At 47.8% G+C, this 17934-nt stretch overlaps 1 protein-coding gene across 1 annotated transcript in view; it reads left to right on the top strand.

Moving 5' to 3' along the window:
- CFAP251 (cilia and flagella associated protein 251) overlaps positions 1 to 11073 on the top strand; it is a 1318836-nt gene extending 1307763 nt beyond the window's left edge. Inside the window, exon 22 of the mRNA XM_069619593.1 lies at positions 10635 to 11073. Within this exon, the coding sequence (XP_069475694.1) occupies positions 10635 to 10783 (149 nt within the window). The 3' untranslated portion in view covers positions 10784 to 11073. The remainder of the gene's footprint in view (positions 1 to 10634) is intronic.
- Positions 11074 to 17934: the final 6861 nt, after the last annotated feature.

Here is a 17934-nt window from a genome sequence, read left to right on the forward strand (position 1 = left end):
AATGGAAAAAAGAAATAGAGAGAGTAGCAATCACTAAAAAATATTCCCGGTGTCTCCCTTTGCCAGACACCAATAACTTATTTCTTACTTCTTCATATATTCCCAGTACTAGTTTAGATAGCACTATGCGGCGCCGCCTTCCACCCCCTTTCGGAGCTAGGTTTCCGTCACTTCTACCACTTCACTTATTTCTTACTCCTAATGGCCATATGCAAAGAAAAGATAAAGAAAGTTTCAAGACCCGTCTTTAGTAGACCCCCGTTATTCTTCTCCTCTACCTGTCCCCGTTCTTCTGTTCACAATTTCCCCTCCCTTCCCCTTTACGATCGCTCGCACTCAGTACTCACGTGCCCGTCTTGAACCGATAGTCTCCGAAACTGGGTCCGTCCAGGCAGTGTCACCGGTAACTCAACGGTCAGCCCCTGGCTCCGGCGAGCGGCACTTAAAGGGGATTTTTTTCCAATCGGGATCCCGTACCCTTTCTCATTGAGTGCGCACTTCTTATTGTGCCGGTCGCCGTTGGCGGGCAGCCTCCCGGAGCCGGCTCACCGTGCGTATCCCTTCTCGACCGGAGATTCTCGTGCCACAAGGGGGTCGTTAAAAAGGAGTTAGGAAAAATAATTTGGAGATATCACGCTATCGGGGTCACCACTGAAAGGAAGCGCCCAAGCAAGAGCAAAGTGTTTCAAGTGTCCAAGCAAGAGCAAATGCAAAATGGCTCCAGATCACACGGTGGGAACTGATTCAGCTGGCCAATGACACTGAAGAAGGGTTCAACATAATAAAGGTGGAACTACGAGCTCTGCGACTAATGACCATGCAGAACAGGTATGTTCTGGACCTGTTAACAGCGATCGATGGAGGTGTTTGCCGAAAAATAGGAAGTGCGTGCTGCACGTTCGTACCTTCTGAAGACGCAGAAAATGGGTCCCTGTCCCACGTCATTGAAGCAGTACATAACCTGGGAGAGAAGATGAAGATGGAAGGTGGGGCTAAAGATAGCTCATGGTTCGACAATATCTTCTCCTGGGTTCCCTCATGGCTTGGAATGGCAATGAAGTTCTTGATACCAGTTGTGGTGGTCCTCCTCGTGGTGTTCTGCCTGTGCCAGGTGGGCCTCCGATGTTGTGCTAACGCAGTCCCTAACGGTGCAATGATGATGGTGACAATGGGCAACTCTGGTGGTACAATTAAGGCGACACAAGAAGTACATGTACAGACAGGAACAGATAACACTCCCAGGTACCAGTTAGTGCCTATGTACCGTGATAAGTACATAGTAGATAAACTATGGCACACCACTATCAAAGAACCACGAGACGTGGAACTGGAATGGTATGAGGAGGTCTGGGTAGACTTGGAAGAAACTGGTGACTGTATATATTTAACATGTACACCAGATGAGTATGCTAGAAGAGGTGAGAGCTTGAGGGGGGTATGCAGAGCCTGGATGCCTAGAAAAGGAACACCTGCATGGGATGACGCAGTGATAGAGGAGCAAGAATGTAGAAGATTAGAAGAGCTAAAGAATTCGTTACTTTAGTAACGAAAGGGGGGAAATGTAGGGGAGGACTGGCCGCGAGGCCCTCCTCACCTGCAGCCTCTCCCCAGGTGAGGACCATGACTCGGTGGCCGTCCCCTCATGCCACCCGGGCCCAGGTGGAGGAGGGTTCACCCGCCGACGACATTGCCCACACGTATCCGTTCCCTGCATATACCAAAATTCAGTTAGGCCTAGAAGCCATCTTGTCTAGCAAACATGGCGTGAGTTCAGCACACTGTAACGAGGCCCCCACCTTTGGAGGGCCTTTCATGCATCTCTGCCGCCGCAGTAGCCCTGGTAGATCCGCTGCGAGCGCGTTCCCATGAGAAAAGCCGGGTATGAGCTAACCCGAGATGCTAACACTGTAACATTTTATCGTTCACAATGTAATATTGCACCCCGCACGACCTGGTCCGCGAGGCCGGGGTGACGGGAAAAAAGCTGAAGCATCACTATCTGAAGAAAGTAGAAAATAATTCAAGTATTGGTATTAACGAACTACCTCTGTTTAAACAGATCCTGTAAACTGTGAATAAGCCATAAGGATGTAACGTTACATGATACCACCCCAGGTCTGGACTAGTGCTGCTATAACCACAGAGAAAGATGTCGACCAAATGTATAGCCTTTATCTGTATAAGTGTTCTTTCAATTTTATGTAGAAACCCGAACTCATATATGTTTTCTTAATCACCCAAAGCAGCGAGCATCAATCTCTGTAGGCCATAACCTAGAACTACCTCGTGTAACGTCTAATGTACATAAAATAATCACACCATGTAGTAAATATAATGTTAGGTAATGAAAAGGTACTCGGACCGACTGTATTAAAGAAATGTGTAACGAAATTGAAATATATATGTGTGTTTAAATAACATCAAAATAAGGCGGAACATTATAAAAGTTCTGCATTCAAAAGTTAGCAACGCACGAGGAAAAAACCTTTGTGAATATATGCAAGGCCATTCTCCCTCCCACCCTACCAAGCCTGCCAGATAAAGAAGCTAAGGCATGTGCCGCGCTCCCTCACCTCCCCCAACCAAGCTGGAGCCGCTTCAGAGAGTCAGAGGCCCCGGTACCGCACCCAAGGCCACAGCCCGCCACCTGTGTTATTTACAGCACGGTAATAAACCCACGTTTGAATCTACTGATCTACCAGCACCCTCTCGTAAATCCCACAACCCCCCCTAGACCACCCCAAGAATCATGACCCCGTGCAAAGACGACCCCCATCACTGGGACAAGACACAGAGACCCATTTATATAATAACTTCTAACGCGGCAGACAGACATGTATCATTCGGCTCAGGCCCCAGAGCCCAGCCCCTCGACCTAAAATACCGGTCAATAGGACACAGGTAAATCTCACCCCAACCGACAACCACCGGACCTCTCACGAGGTGCATTCCTCATGTGTTGCGTTTATTTTATAAGACAAACTGCTGAGCGATTTATTGATGAACTTAGATGTCGTTTCTTGAATAACTGCAGTGTGCATGGCCTAGGGCAAACGAGTCAGGAAAGGTATTCATCTTTGTCACAGGCTGCCCCAGCATACCAACACCGCTCGGATGACCTCAAGCTGGCCTGCCAGGCCCAACCCAACCCACGAGGCTGACCAGTGACGTCCTCACGCCAAGACCAACCACGCTGCAGCAACACCTATAGTTAGTCGACGCCACCCAATCCCAATTAACTTGTGCCCCCTATAGTGTGTAGGTTCTGATGACGTTTTTTGTATTAGAAATACGCCTGTCTTTGCTATTGTCAGACAGAGCGCTCTCGGAGGTTGCAGAGTTCTTTGCATGCCCTATTCTTTGGATAAACTCCCACTTACGCTCACCCGCACTCTGTCCTGGTCTTATTCCCACTACGGGAGAGTCCCTTATTGTCTCTCATTGCGGGGAGGATCGTGCTGAAATTGGGGGCGCTTCCTTTCACTCTTTACCTTTTTCGAACATCCCTCTTACATTTTATGTTCAGTTTCATACTTGGTTTTAAAAATTATAACTGAGTTTTAGTTTTAAATGTGTGCATTGCTTTGGATTCAATCCCAAGGAAGTCTCTCTTGGTCCAGTGCTAGAAAAACATTTTGTTTACCCAGAATATGTGATAATTTAAATAAACTATTTGCTTAAAAGTGTAATTTCGGCATGCAGCTATAGTGTGTTAGAACTTTTCCAAGCCATGCTGTCCCAACATTTAGCTTAATATTGGTTTGTTCTAGGTTCACTGGGTAAAATGGCAATTTATGTTGTATGACTATTATGATATTGTATAAGGAACATGCATCAAATGTGATCTTAAAATTAAATTGGCAGGGGGGGCGCTGTTGCGCTGAATGGAGATGGCAGCCTGAGTGCCGAGCTCCGGACTGGGGAACACTAAAGATTAAAATAAAGCCTCATTCACGTAGTGGATCCTTCTCTACCTACAGTGGCCACTGAGGGAACACCTCCACCACATCTTCTGCGACTCTCGTGACGGGAGACAGCCGGGGAATAGAGAAACGACCGAGGCGAGACTGGGCGCTGTACACACCTGCCTCGCCCCATGCAGCGACTCCAGCAGCCACGGCCCCCTACATTTACTAGACGCCGAGGCGGGGCTGGCCTTCGTGGGGGAGGGGCGCTCCTGGTCGTGGGAGCGCGCCAAGCAGTCATAATCAGATTACGAACATTGCGCTCTCCCCCGTGCTGTGCCGAACAAAGGACCGGGAGCTGCGGAAAGTAACGATCTAGGGTCTGCTGAGGGGCCGCCCGCCGGGCAGAAGTGGAATCATCGTGCCGCTGATCCCACGACTTGTAGCCTGAGGCACTAAGGGGGCTGCAAGGTTCCGTTGAGCCCGCTGAGGTGCGCTGGGTGGGTGCCCCCTTCCCGGCTGCCCCCCCCTCCTCGGACCCACACGGAGCAAGACACCGGCATGGTAAGATCCCCGGAGGAGGGGTGGGGCCCCCCGGCGATTCGCGCCTGTACTGCGGTGCTGCGGGCCCTGGTGGCCACGGGGGCTCCCTGGTTCCTCCCCCCCCTGGGCCAGAGGGGCGGCTGTTCCTCGACTGCAGACACGAACCGGAGGCGCTGAGGAATATCCTCGACCCCATTGCTCGGCTGGAGGTAAAACCCGCACCTTGAGGACTGGCCTCGCAATAAACTGTAAGGAGATTCCCCTTACTGATACGAATAAGCGCTGGGGGCCATCCTCATCTGGTGGCTATATGCAAAACTCCCCATCCTACGAGGCCCACCCCAATCTCAACATTGGTAATATAGCAGCTGCATCTAGGGCTCACCCCGGGGTACTGGCCTGTTTCTGCCAAGGACACCTGGGCGGCGCGTGGCTGACTCCGGGACACTGCCTGAAACAGGAAACTTACAACTAAGCCTCCTTGAGTGGCCACCCCCCACCACTACTGCCTTGCACGACACTAACGGAACTGGGAACACCACAACTGGCGGTGGATCCATAGATCGTCGACGGGGGATAAAAAATTGCTGAGACTGTTTTAGTAGCCTCAACAGTGAGCAGATACTTTGGTCACCCCTCAGGAACCCATCTACTCGCATGGTCTGGCATTGTCCACTGGCACCCACTCTGCACACGCCGGGCCCCCCGGGCTACCGTTGCCAGTGAACAGTCCACTGACTGCGCACCCTCTGAGTGGTTCCAGTGGCCACTCCCACGAACGCAGATCACCTGAATTAGTCAAGCTATTGTCTGGAGTACCCCTGTGGGGGGACTAGAGTTACGAAATAACTGTCATTGGACACTCTGACAAGCCTCGGAGAGGGCCGACACCAGATTTAAGCAGCGGAACCCGCTGCAACTCAAGCCAACAATCCGCATTAACAGCTGTCTAGGTGTTCCCCCTACAACAATCGTCACGACATCAAGCCAAGATTACTGATCACTCACGCTTGCCTATATCCCTTAGAACCCTAACCTGCGCACGCCATGACTAAGGGTGCTGGTGTAGGGAAAAGACAGAGTTCACTAAACATGTTTTCCAAAGCTCCGGCTAGACCGGCAGTCGAAGCCCTAGAGGAGGCACCCACCACCTCGGGCCCACCTGCTCCAGATGACTCGCAGAAGATGCTGGAAAATATCCGCAAGGGGTTCACCACATTGCACACCAAGCTCGATGATATGAACGGCACTATCTCCTTTATAAAAACCCATATCGAGAAGACCGATGGCCGTGTGGCTGAGATTGAAACAAGAATGGGGGCCACTGAAGAGGATTTGGGTTCCCTCCGAGCTGTGGTGTCCACACTATCCAATCGAGTGTTGGCAGTGGAAAAGAAGAATGACGATCTCGAATCTTGCTCAAGGAGTAATAATCTACGTATAATCGGGATACCGGAGGACAATATCAAAGAGCCCATGGAGGACTATGTGGAGCACATTCTTCTAACACTTTTAGATGCCCCCAAACTCTCCCCGCAGTTCGCAGTTGAAAGAGCTCACCGTTCCCTGCTTGCGAAGCCCAGACCGGGGGCACCTCGCGGCCCATTATAGCTAGAATCTTACATTTTTGAGACTGCGATGCCCTCTTGAGGGCAGCCAGGGCCAAGGGGGAGTTACTTCTTGGGGCGGCAAGGATCCATCTGTACCCAGACTTTTCCGTTGCTGTGCAGCAGGAGCGCAAAACCGTCACAGCAGTGAAAAAAAGACTCTGAGACTTGGGGGTTAAATACTCCATGCTATTTCCTGCGAAGCTAAGAATTGAACACTCTAACCAAACATTCTTTTTCACGATCCCGGAAGAGACCTCAAAATATATCGATGAAATGTTTCCTGGATAACTCCTTGCCACTTCGGTGACCCTGTATTTTGCTCTTCTGTCTCTAACCAAGCCCCTAATGTTTATAGGCCTGTGTTTAGCACAAGCTTGGTTGAGGCTATTCCTCATAAGAATGTATTAGTAGTCGGTTTTGTTCTCCTTTGTGCAAATGATCCTTGACTAAGGTGGTCCTCATGGGTCAGGCTGGTTTACTGTGTCTTGAAGTACCTATATCCTTATAACCCCCAGTCCGAAGTAGCACCGCCAGGCCAGCTCTCAGGCCCCCAGGCGTTGATGCCGTTAATCTGGGTGTTGTTGTAGTTATGCTGGGATATCATTCCTCTGTTTGGGGGAGGGATGTAGGTGGGCGGAGGGGAGCAAGGGAGTTATGCTAAAAAGGGCTTGACAACCACGAGGGGCATCACATATGTTGCGATATCGGGGTGCGGCTATACATGCAAAACGCTGAGTTCACCCTGGTTGGATTGGATCTGGCTGCCACCCCACCATAGATTAAATTTCAACCAACATCCCCATACAAATGTCATCTTTATCTACACCTGGCCTTTTTATTAGAAGGGTTCCCCCTTATCCCCATCATATGGGGGGGAGATTTCAATACCATATTGGATGTCAATCTTGATAGATCGGGTTCCAAACCCCGCCAGCTCTCCAGAGCAGCCCGCTCCATTTTAAAAACGCTCCCTCGCTTATCGATAATAGATGCATGGCGACTCATGTACCCCGACTCACGCGCATACTCCTCCTACTCATCTGTACATGACTCCCATTCCAGAATAGACAGGTGGCTCAGATCAGATATCTTGATTAGATCCCTATCACAACTCTCAATTCACCACCACACTCTTTCCGACCACTCGCCAGTGGTCATTTCCCTGAACTGGGGCCCAGACTATGACAGTCCCAGGCGGTGGAAAATGAATCCCCATTCCCTGCTTGACCCGGTCTTCAGCTGTGAACTGGAATCCTCCATTGAGTAATTCTTTGAAATTAATACTAATTCCGTGGCCTCACAAGCCACGCTCTGGGAATCCTTCAAGGCTTACGTCAGAGGTTTTGCCATCTCCACGGGACTTGGGATCCTGAAAGAAATCTGCGCTGACATTACGAGAGCCGAGGCGGCCCTCTCCGCTCTCGAGACTCAATATGCCCAGGTTCCTTCCCCTGCAACTTTAGCGCAATTGGGCTCAGAACTGGACGGATTACGCAATCTGGCCGAGCGCGAGGTCAAATTTCTTGACGGCCCCATCTTGCAAGGAAGTATGGTGAAGGAGAGCGACCAGGCTGTATGCTTTCCAGACTAATACGCCGAGAATTCGGAGCCCCCAATATACCTGCAGTAGAGAGACCCGATGGAACACTGGCTACATCACCACAAGACATTAACTTGGAGTTCCTTACATTTTACAGCTCCCTGTACTCAAAAGGAGACAATGCCCAGATACCAGAGATTGATTCCTATTTAGATAGTCTCCCTCTTTCCGTCCTTTCTACTGACGCCAGTATCTCCCTTGAGCGGCCATTCACCCCCCAAAGAACTTTCAGAGGCCATAGACTCGCTGGCATCTGGCAAAGCCCCCGGCCCAGATGGCCTCCCCATAGAACTCTATAAACGATTTATACCCCTTCTGGTCCCACACCTATTAGCTCTATGGGAAGAATCCTGTGAAAACGGCATACTCCCTCCTATGCTCCGGGAAGCAATGATAATGCTACTACTCAAGCCTGGCAAACCACCCACCCAATCTGGCTCGTACCGTCCCCTTTCATTGATTAATTGTGATGTTAAAATCTATGCCAAATTACTAGCCATGCGCCTGGCCTCACTGATTCCTCATAGTATCCACCCCGACCAAGCAGGATTTGTCCTGGGCCGCTCCACATCCCTTAATCTCAGACGCCTATTCAATGTGATCAGTAGGATTGGCCCGAAGTGCAAGCAGTAGCGGCCTCCCTAGATATGCAGAAAGCATTCGACTCTGTGTCATGGGAGTACCTATGGCGAGTCCTGGAGAAATGCAAGTTTGGTCCCAACCTTCGAGCCTGGGTTAAGCTACTTTACACTAGCCCATCAGCTAGAGTCCGCACGTAGGACAGGTACTCTCCCCCCCCCCCTTCCAAATAGCTAGAGGAACGTGACGGGGATGCCCCTTCTCCCCCCTAATATTCGCTATAGCCATGGAACCGTTTGCAGACATGATGCGCCAAACGCATGCCCACAGGGGTCTGCGAACGGCAGGCCAGGCCAATATAGTCTCCCTATATGCTGATGATACCCTCCTGTATATCCGATCTCCAGATGTTCACCATGCCCCAATCCTGGAGGACGTGGTCCGCTTCGGGCACATATCCGGACCTCAGGTGAACTGCTCGAAATCTGTCTTGTTCCCGCTTACACGAATGCACACAACCCCCCTCTGACCTAATGGGGTTCACATGGGCTCAATCCAGGTCCACTTATCTCGGGGTGGTGATATCCAGGTGCAGCGCAATGCTACGAGAGGATAATTATCTAAGCTATCTCACGAACCTAGCTGCTAAAACTGCAAGCTGGACCAACCTTCCTATCTCCTTAGCAGGTCGAATAGGTATACTTAAAATGGTGGTCTTACCTCAGTTCCTTTACCGCTTCATAAATCTTCCTATGTGGCCGGGGGATGACTTCTTCCGGACGCTATGCGGCACAATCAATGGTTTTTTGTGCCACTCCGGTGCAGTCCGACTCAAATTAACAACATGAACCACTCCTATGGAGTGCGGAGGCTTCGGTGCTCCGGACTTCCTTAGATACTGGCTCGTTACACAATCCCAGTTCACGTCCCACTGGTTCAACACTACGGACCCACCACCCCATGTTCGGCTGGAGAAGCTAACAGTCGGCGACCGCGAAATCGGCTCCCTCATCCTCAAACCCACCCCGGCGGACCCTGATTCAGCAGATCCAGTAGCCAGCACATCCCTAGTCTTCACTAAACTCTGGAAGCTGTTAGACACGCCCCACCCCTTTACAGGGATCTTCCGCTCTGGAATTTCCTTCTGGAGGTCCCGCGTGTTCCACAATCCATTGTATCCCGTTGGGCCGACGGAGGCTTCAGGGTAGTACGAGATGTGTATGTACAGGGTAACTTTCTTGAATGGTCGGATCTTCCTCCTACCCTAAAATGGAAACCACCGGCTTGGCTGCAGTACTCCTCTCTTCGGAAGAGTCTTAAAACTAGATATCCTAATTTTCCTACGGTACCACAAGACAAGCCCATAATAGCTGGGCTATGCTCCTTCGACTCCGAGGGGAAAGGTGTCTAGGCTTTATACTCTACTACAGACCAGAGCAGCCCCTCATTTACCAAACTGAGATGCCGGTGGGAGGACGATCTGGGGTTGGAAATAACAGATGAGCGCTGGTCCCGGATGTGTGCATGCACCCATAATGTATCCTTCAATTCCCTATTTAAATTAATACAATTCAAGGTGTTGCACAGATATCATCATACTCCGAGCAGAATGCACCATATGTTCAGTGACCGCCCCCCCAACTGCCCCAGATGTGGCTCTGAGAAGGCGACATACATTGATATGATCTGGTCTTGTTCCCATCTATTACAATTTTGGTCAGAAGTATGTTCAACACTGTCTTGTATTCTAGACCAGACTATAGACCCCTCTCCTCTACGTTGCCTGTTTCATGACTTCCCTCCACTGGGGCGAGATGCTAGGAAAATTGCCAGCCTCTGCATGCTGTTAGCTGTGCGCTGCATTCTGATGATCTGGCTCCAACCTAGAGCACCTACTCATACACAATGGCTTGGGGCAGTTACTTGGGCATCGGACACCGAGGAGTCTTGGGGCGCAATGCAGCATCCACACTCGAAACTAAGGGATATAGGGAGGAAATTTCGCAGTTACATATCCTCTATGGACTTGGACTCTGATACTGAATCCTCCGTCCCCACCCTGCCCTCCCCTGATGCCGCCCAAAGTGCAAGACTTGTTGACCCTCCTCTGTGATGCCACCCGGTCCCTGACCAACCAGCTTATATGAAGTAACCATCATGCATTTGTACTGTATTTAACATGTTGATTGTATTTTGTTGTCGCACTGTGTGCGTCCCTTGCTGTTATGGTGTGTTGTCAAGTCAAAAAAAGAAAGTTAAAAAAAATAATCAGTGTTTCCTCAACCATTACCAACCAAAATAATTAATTGATAAGCCGTCCAAAATGAATGTGCTTTGATAATATATCTAATGTGCGTTGGGTGCTTGTCTTAAATGACGTTTTTCTTTCTGAATCAGGTGCTGCATTGTTGCTTGAACAAGAAATTCCACAAACAATTACATCACGGATGTTTGCGGCTGAAATTTTAGGTTTACCTGTTCTGCCACCCGAACCAGAAACCTATGAAGATGTGACAGACACTGCCATGACCACACCAGTATGCTGAAAAGGATGCAGCAGGCAGATTCATTGATGCCATTGCTTTACCTTTCTGACAATAAGATTGCTAAGTTCCTTAACAGTTGGTGTTTGTTTTAACTCGCCCCTGTTACAGCATATGCTGAAGAGAAAAGCAGTCCTGTACATTCCTTTTGGGTAAATACTGTAAAGTAAAATATGAGAAAAGGCTTCAAATCTTCTTCATTTAGACCCCTTTTCAGCTGCAAGGTGAAGACAACCTTAGACTGATAGTACACTTGCATACGATGGCTGGCAATGATTAACATGTATCTTGTGTACAGGTTAAGCTTGTGCTTAGAAAAATACTATTTGAACATTCAAAATAAAGCACTTTCAGCAAATGCATTTTGATTTATAATATGTGTAATAGGGTTTTACATGTGTTGGTCATTGTAAGATGTGTTTTAAGTCTTAAACATAGCATTCCTATTCATAATGATTTCTGATGAGCTCATGCGTTTGGTATCCTGATGGGTTTTCTCACATCACAAGGCATTTTCACAATTGTGAACGTTGTTTGTACTAAACAATGAGTGTCATGTTTAACTTTTTGTGGACGTAACAATAGTTCAAGACATTTCTGTTAACAACTGCATAGAAGATGGGACTGATTATCTGACAAGCTCATCATTTGTATGCACTGTGCCTGGAACAAAGTGATACTGCAACTTGTACAAATTGTCATACATATATTAAGGGATATTACCAATACTGGATAACCTGGATTGTAACATGATTGAAGCAATGTAAACATGTTTATGTATGCATATTTATATATTGGATTTGTTAAATAATCGTATTTTTCTATGGGTGGCCCAAACAAATAGTACATTGCTACTATACTACTGATAATTGTCAATAAAGAAAAATCATTTAAACATGTTGAATTAATTTTATTTTAGAACTGAACAAAATAAGTGCTAGTTTTTGCTTCACTGTGCTTTGTTTTTTGTTGTTTTAAGGTGTCTTTTAAAATATATGTGCATGCAATCTTGCAGTGTAACTGGCTAATAGCAGCCACACAATGTTTTAAAAAGAAAACTTGATATTTCCTCCTAAAGCTTTTTACTTAAATGAAGTATATATAAATAGATTAGCCGAGTTCTATTAAGAATTCCTTTTACACCCATCAATGATGTATTGCCAAAACGTAGATATAAGCGTGACAAAATGTAAAGGGCCTGATTCACAGAACGGTTTCCTATGGGATTGCACCATTATAAAACACTTCTGTGAATCAGGCCCATAGGGTTTATTGTCACATGAAACGTTTAGTCCAGAAATAATAATAATTATAATAATTCTATTGTGAATCTGAACTTTACACAAAATACACATAAATCATTCAATCTACTAAATATATACAATCATTACTACTTCAAATACACACATATAGTCATACATAAAATAAAATAATGATCAGAAGTGTAATAATCATAATGCAAACAATGCTAATAGTGTTAAAAATACCAGAAGGTAATAATGATAAAGTCTACTATACATCCATCCCCAGAAATGTTTGCAGTGACAATGACAGAGAGCCGAGAATAATACTGCTCTTCTTATTCTTACTCTTCTTACTCTTGGTCCCCCCCAAGCTCTTTATCATAAGCCAGCTTAGATATGAAGCCAAACCCTATATAGCGCCAGCTGGATTCCAATAGTATCTGAATTTAAACAGTAATCCCAGAAGGATTCTCCCGTAATAGCTTCATAATTATGCAGCCGTCGACCCAGCATACACATGTACGTACGGCCAAGTCGAGGGCACTGGGTCAAGACATGACTAGTTGTTTCCAGGTTATCCACTATCCCACAGATGCGACAACACCTATCTTTAGGCAAAATGCCCAAGTGAGGGCCCACTACATGAGTACCTGTAGTTGGTTGGTGCGCAGCCTTAACATAAATTGACGCACCTCAGGATCAGGGCAAAGGATCAGATAGTGCTGGGTCTTTCTGTATCTGTGGATAACATGGGAAGCCACCTCATACCCTTTCAGGGAGGCCAAGTGTACATAATTCTGGTTCCAGTCCAATCTGTTCATTTTGTGCATAAAAGATTTTTTCAAATGTACAAAGGGCAACATTCTCTTATTAGCATAAGACCAGGAATAAGGTCTCATTTAATTGCTTATAATTGAGTCTGCAGGGGGCCTTTTCAGCTGAGAAATTAGTAAAGGTCAGCAATCCTGAATTCTAAAACCTTTGTCTCAAACAATATGTAAAGTGTGCCCCGTCTTTTGCAGAATAACCTAGATTGTGTTTCCCAGCAATTTCTTTCATCTTCTATATTAGTTTAACAACTTATAATAGCTATGCTTTAGCTTAATTCTCTTGCATACTGTGACACACTGAGGGAAAAAACAGAAGACTTGAGGACCATGTTATGGTTTCAGATAATAAAGTGGTATTCTTATTAAACACCAAAGTTGTATAAAGGATAACTAATCGTGAATAAATCTAATACACAGTGAGGGGAAATGTAGACCATTGAGCGGTCACAAGACTCTAGGTTAATTTCTGATAGTGTTGTTACCCTGAGCTAAAGCTCAACTAAAGGCTCAACAAATGTTCATATAAAAACAGCCCCTCACAGTATCTGTATCTGCTCCCCAGAGGTTCGCGCCTGAGCCACACTGATGAGTGTCTGATGTGCACCGCCAAATAGCTTTCGCCCACCTGAGCCAATTGCTGTAGCCCTGTACCCAGGGTTGACCTTAGGGACCCTCTCTTGGTCCTGGCCTGCTTACATATCAGCAGTGGCTGGTTCCAGCCTACTGGGCAAGCTCCATTCTTGGTTGTCAGTGCAGTTTTCATTTTTGGGTTAGCAAGATTCTTTATCTTTCTTGGAGCTTCCACAAGATACGGTCTCCTTAGGCTACTGCTAGCTTCTCACTGCTTTCTTAGGGTTTATGGGATTGGGCCCTGACAGTCTCTGGCACCAGGTCCAAAAGGCTCTCAACTTCCTTAGCCCTTAAACCCTGGGTGCTCCCCAGCTTGGGATCCACTGGCTCTGCCTTTCACCCCCTCTGCTTCCTGTGCATCTTGCTTTGGGGATTGCAGGGTCTTATCCCTATGTGTTGCAGTCCGCCATTGTCTGCCACATGCCTTCTTCATTTGTCACTGATGGTGTTGGACTGTTTTCCTCTCTCCTGTTCGCCTTCCGCCTTCCTCCAAAACCTCTGTCCCCTTTTTGTTCTCCCACTTTCTTAAATGGGGCCTTTCTTCCTCCTTTAAAATTCTTCCCCACTACCATGATAACCTCCCCAGCCTCTGATGTTCCCTTCTTTCCTCTCACCACGTTCCCCTTCCAACCTCCTGTTTTCCACTTAAACCAGTAATATCTCCCTGCCAAACTTTCCTTCCATCCGGATCTTTTACTCTTGTTCTCTTTTCTCTCCCACCTGCCAGACCCAACTCACCCTCTTGAGCGTTCCCTCCTGTGCGCTCCTCCTCCCTCCTGCAGCCTCATGCTCTTAATCACTGTGCTCCACAATCTCCAACCACCTCCCTCCAAACGTCCCAAACCGAGGACCCCGCTCTTTATAGTGTGGGTATTGTGATGATTGGTATAATAACCTCTCTAGTTGGCTGGCCTGTATCTTCCTGTTTTTTCTGGTCTTGAATGGCCCTGAGCCTGTGTCCACATCGTATCCTTGTGAGCACGCCTTTCCCTCCTTAACTCCAGGCAAGGGGGCGGGGCGTTCTTCTGGTGCTAGTCTTTTTTCTATAATTTTAGGGTCAGGCAAGCGTCCCATAGATGTTTCCTTTCCCACTTGTGTATGGAGTTTTGCTTTCTGAAGTTATTATGGTCAAAGCAGTAACATTTTCTCCTGCTTAGCCCCTGGACATACCTTGTTTTTCAGGGGCAAGCTCTGCTGTCGAGTGCACAAGAGGAGACCAGCACATTAAACTGTGTGTGTTAACGTTCCTATGTGTGAACGGTCACGGGCCCCTTTCCCATGCCTCCTTTGTAAGAAAAAGATGTCCTAGTCATATCCATCCTGGGAGCCGGTTTGGGGCCCAAATCCGTTCGAGGTTTTCATCTTGAAGGTACAATGCATTGTGGGAGATGTAGTCCCAAACATTCCCATTCTGCAATGGTTTTGAGAAAACGTGTGTGTTGTATGTTCGGGTGTCTGACCTAAGAAGGTTCTGCTTCCTTGCCTCCTATCATGGCTTGGCCCACCTCTGCTCTCAAACTCGGAATAGTGTTTTCATGGCAAGACATGGGGACAGACGTTTATGGGATATTGGACGTGTTGGGAAGAAGCACCGTGCTATTCAGACCAAGGTGAGGGTGAGTGGACTATAACACGTCCAAGAGTCTTCTACAATACCGGGCTATATAATAAATATCACGCCCATCTCTTTTTGCAGTGTTTTAACTAAAGACACAATCACTCCCATATGTTTGCCCTTTTAAAATGTACCTCTCCTGCATCTTTCCAACATATTGAGGCCACAAATAGCATATTTGGCCGACTTCTGCAACCACTGCTTCGCCACTGGAGTCTTCCCTTCCCCCTGAAGCACTCCCTTGTGCACCCTCTTCTTAAGAAACCCTCCACCGACCCCTCCTACCCTGCGAACTACCGCCCAATCTCCATCACTCTTTTCCTGGGCAAACCTCCAGAAAATCATCACACTGAATTGGTTGATTGTCTCCATGACCATCAGTCTGGCTTCGGAGCTGCCAGAAGCATGGAAACTGCTCTCCTGGAAATCTATGAAGACCTGCTCTCCAACCTTGACTCCAATACTCCCTGTGTCCTCATCTTACTTGATCTCTCTTCTGCCTTTGACACGGTCAACCATTCCATCCTGTTCAACCGTCTCCGTGATAACCTGGGTATCACCCATCAGGCAAAAACAAAGAGGTGATGGCTGGTAGGTTTAGAATGAATCTTAACCACTGGCTGGACCCCTTTTGCATTGGTGCAGATGGGCTAGAAAACGGTGGTGCGGAAGGTTTCCCAGAGCAATGCCAGTGGTTTAGATTAATTTGAAACCTTCCACCCATCACTTTTTTGGTTTTTATTTGTTTCCCTGTGTGAGAGAGGGTATGCCCAGACGTGGGTCCCTTGTTCGCTACGCCAGAGGGAACCAAGCTGCACCTCACTGAGGAGGCCCAACAAGGCTGAAACATGTCTGGGGTTGCTTGTGTTTCCGTGCAGAGGGGACCTAGCCTAGCAGTTCGGTCACGGCGGCTCCCATTGGTGGAAGTACCTGACTGATTTGCATATGGCTGGACCCCTTTTGCAATGGTGCAAACAGGCTAAAGAACGGTGGTGCAGAAGGTTGCCCAGAGCAATGCCAGTGGTTTAGATTAATTTGAAACCTTCCACCCATCACTTTTTTGGTTTTCATTTTTCTCCCTGTGTGAGAGAGGGTATGCCCAGACGTGGGTCCCTTGTTCGCTGTGCCATAGGGAACCAAGAAACAGAAGGGACAGCCCTGAAAGGGAAAAGGACTATGGGCTTACACAATATATAGATACAGGGGGGGGATCCTTCCCTTGGTACTGTGCTGTTTTCCTATCAATTTGATAAAACAGACTTATGTCTTTGTCATGAGGGGTACACTGTTAGACGATTTAAGTGTACCATACACATTATTTTCAACCATACTTAACAATAGAACACAAAAGGTTCTTTTCAAATTGACTAGTATTTATTGATGGTCTTATTCTGTTTTTAATCTTAATTTTAAAATGGAGGCCCTCATTACGAGTGCCGCCGAAATCGCATCCGGGTCCTCGGAATGAGGATTTACCGGGCCATTCCGAGTTTGGATGGCCCGGTAATTCCTCCCTCAAGGACCCAGACACGGTCCTTCCCCATTCCCATTACAGCCCCTATAGGGCTGAATGGGAATGGGAGAGGGAGCAAACAACGGGCCATAACGAGATGGCCTGTTATTTGCTCCCTCTTCCCCTCGCGGGACCCGGTAAGCATGCCTGGTTTTCCCAGGCGTGCTTAACGTGTCCCGCGAGGGGACCTCGTAAGTGGCGGAACGGGTTGAACGGCGCCATCACCTTTTATGGCGCCGTTTAACCCGTTCCGCCAGGGTCGTAATGAGGCCCAGAGTATTTTTGGTGATATATGCAAGAAGAACTCAATGGTACATAGTGCTATTTGTGAACAAATCCTTCACCTCCAGTGACTTGTGTAATTCATCAGTTACAGTAAAAGCAAGTATCAGTCACATTACAGCAATCTATATGAGTAAATAGTTGCAAAAGCCGGGCACAAAAGGGTGTCCTAATCAAAGGTCAACGTCTGGATTTGAATCGACAATTCAGATGTACTAGGGGGTAGCTTAAATGAAGACAGTAATAGGCCCCCGGACGTTTCGGCTAGGTTTAGTTCAAGAGCCTTCTTCTGTGGACTGGGAAGGTTTCCCTACAGGAGCAACATATAAAATGGCTAGCATTAGAAGTGTTGAGTGTGTATTAACATACGTGGTTTAAACTCAATGGGCCTCATTACGACCCTGGCGCAGTGGGTTTACGCCAGCGTTATTCGCGGCGGACCCGTCCGCCCTACTACGAGTTTCCGTAGCGCCATGGAGCGTTTTCCGCCTGGTTTTTCCGGGCGGAGAAATCCATGGCGCTACGGGACCTTGTCGTTAATTACGCCACCGTATTTTACGGTGGCGTAATTAACGCCTTCCCCACTCCCATTATACCCTATGGGGCAAAAATGGGAATGGGGAAGGGTAAAATGGGGGATGGGGATTTACCGCCCCGCCAAGGTCGGAATGGGGCGGAAAATCCGCCAACCCCCATGGCGCTATCGGCAGCTTTCCGCCGTGCTCCATGGTGCATTTTGCACCGCGATTTCCGCCAGGGTCGTAATGAGGGCCAATGACATTAAAAAGGCAGATAGTTCTGCTGACACTTAAAGACAAAACTGGGTGTATGGTAAAAGGGCACTGACCTTCAGTGTTGGAACTAGGAAACCATGCTATAGGGAACCAAGCTGCACCTCACTGATGAGGCCCAAAAAGGCTGAAACATGTCTGGGGTTGCTTGTGTGTCCGTGCGTCCGTGCAGAGGGGACCTAGCCTAGCAGTTCGGGGAGGGCTGCTCCCATTGGTGGAAGTACCTGACTGATTTGAATATGGCTGGAC

This window comes from Ambystoma mexicanum, chromosome 10, assembly GCF_040938575.1.
Source record: "Ambystoma mexicanum isolate Mex_15411 chromosome 10, UKY_AmexF1_1, whole genome shotgun sequence".
Classification (NCBI taxonomy): Eukaryota; Metazoa; Chordata; class Amphibia; order Caudata; family Ambystomatidae; genus Ambystoma; species Ambystoma mexicanum.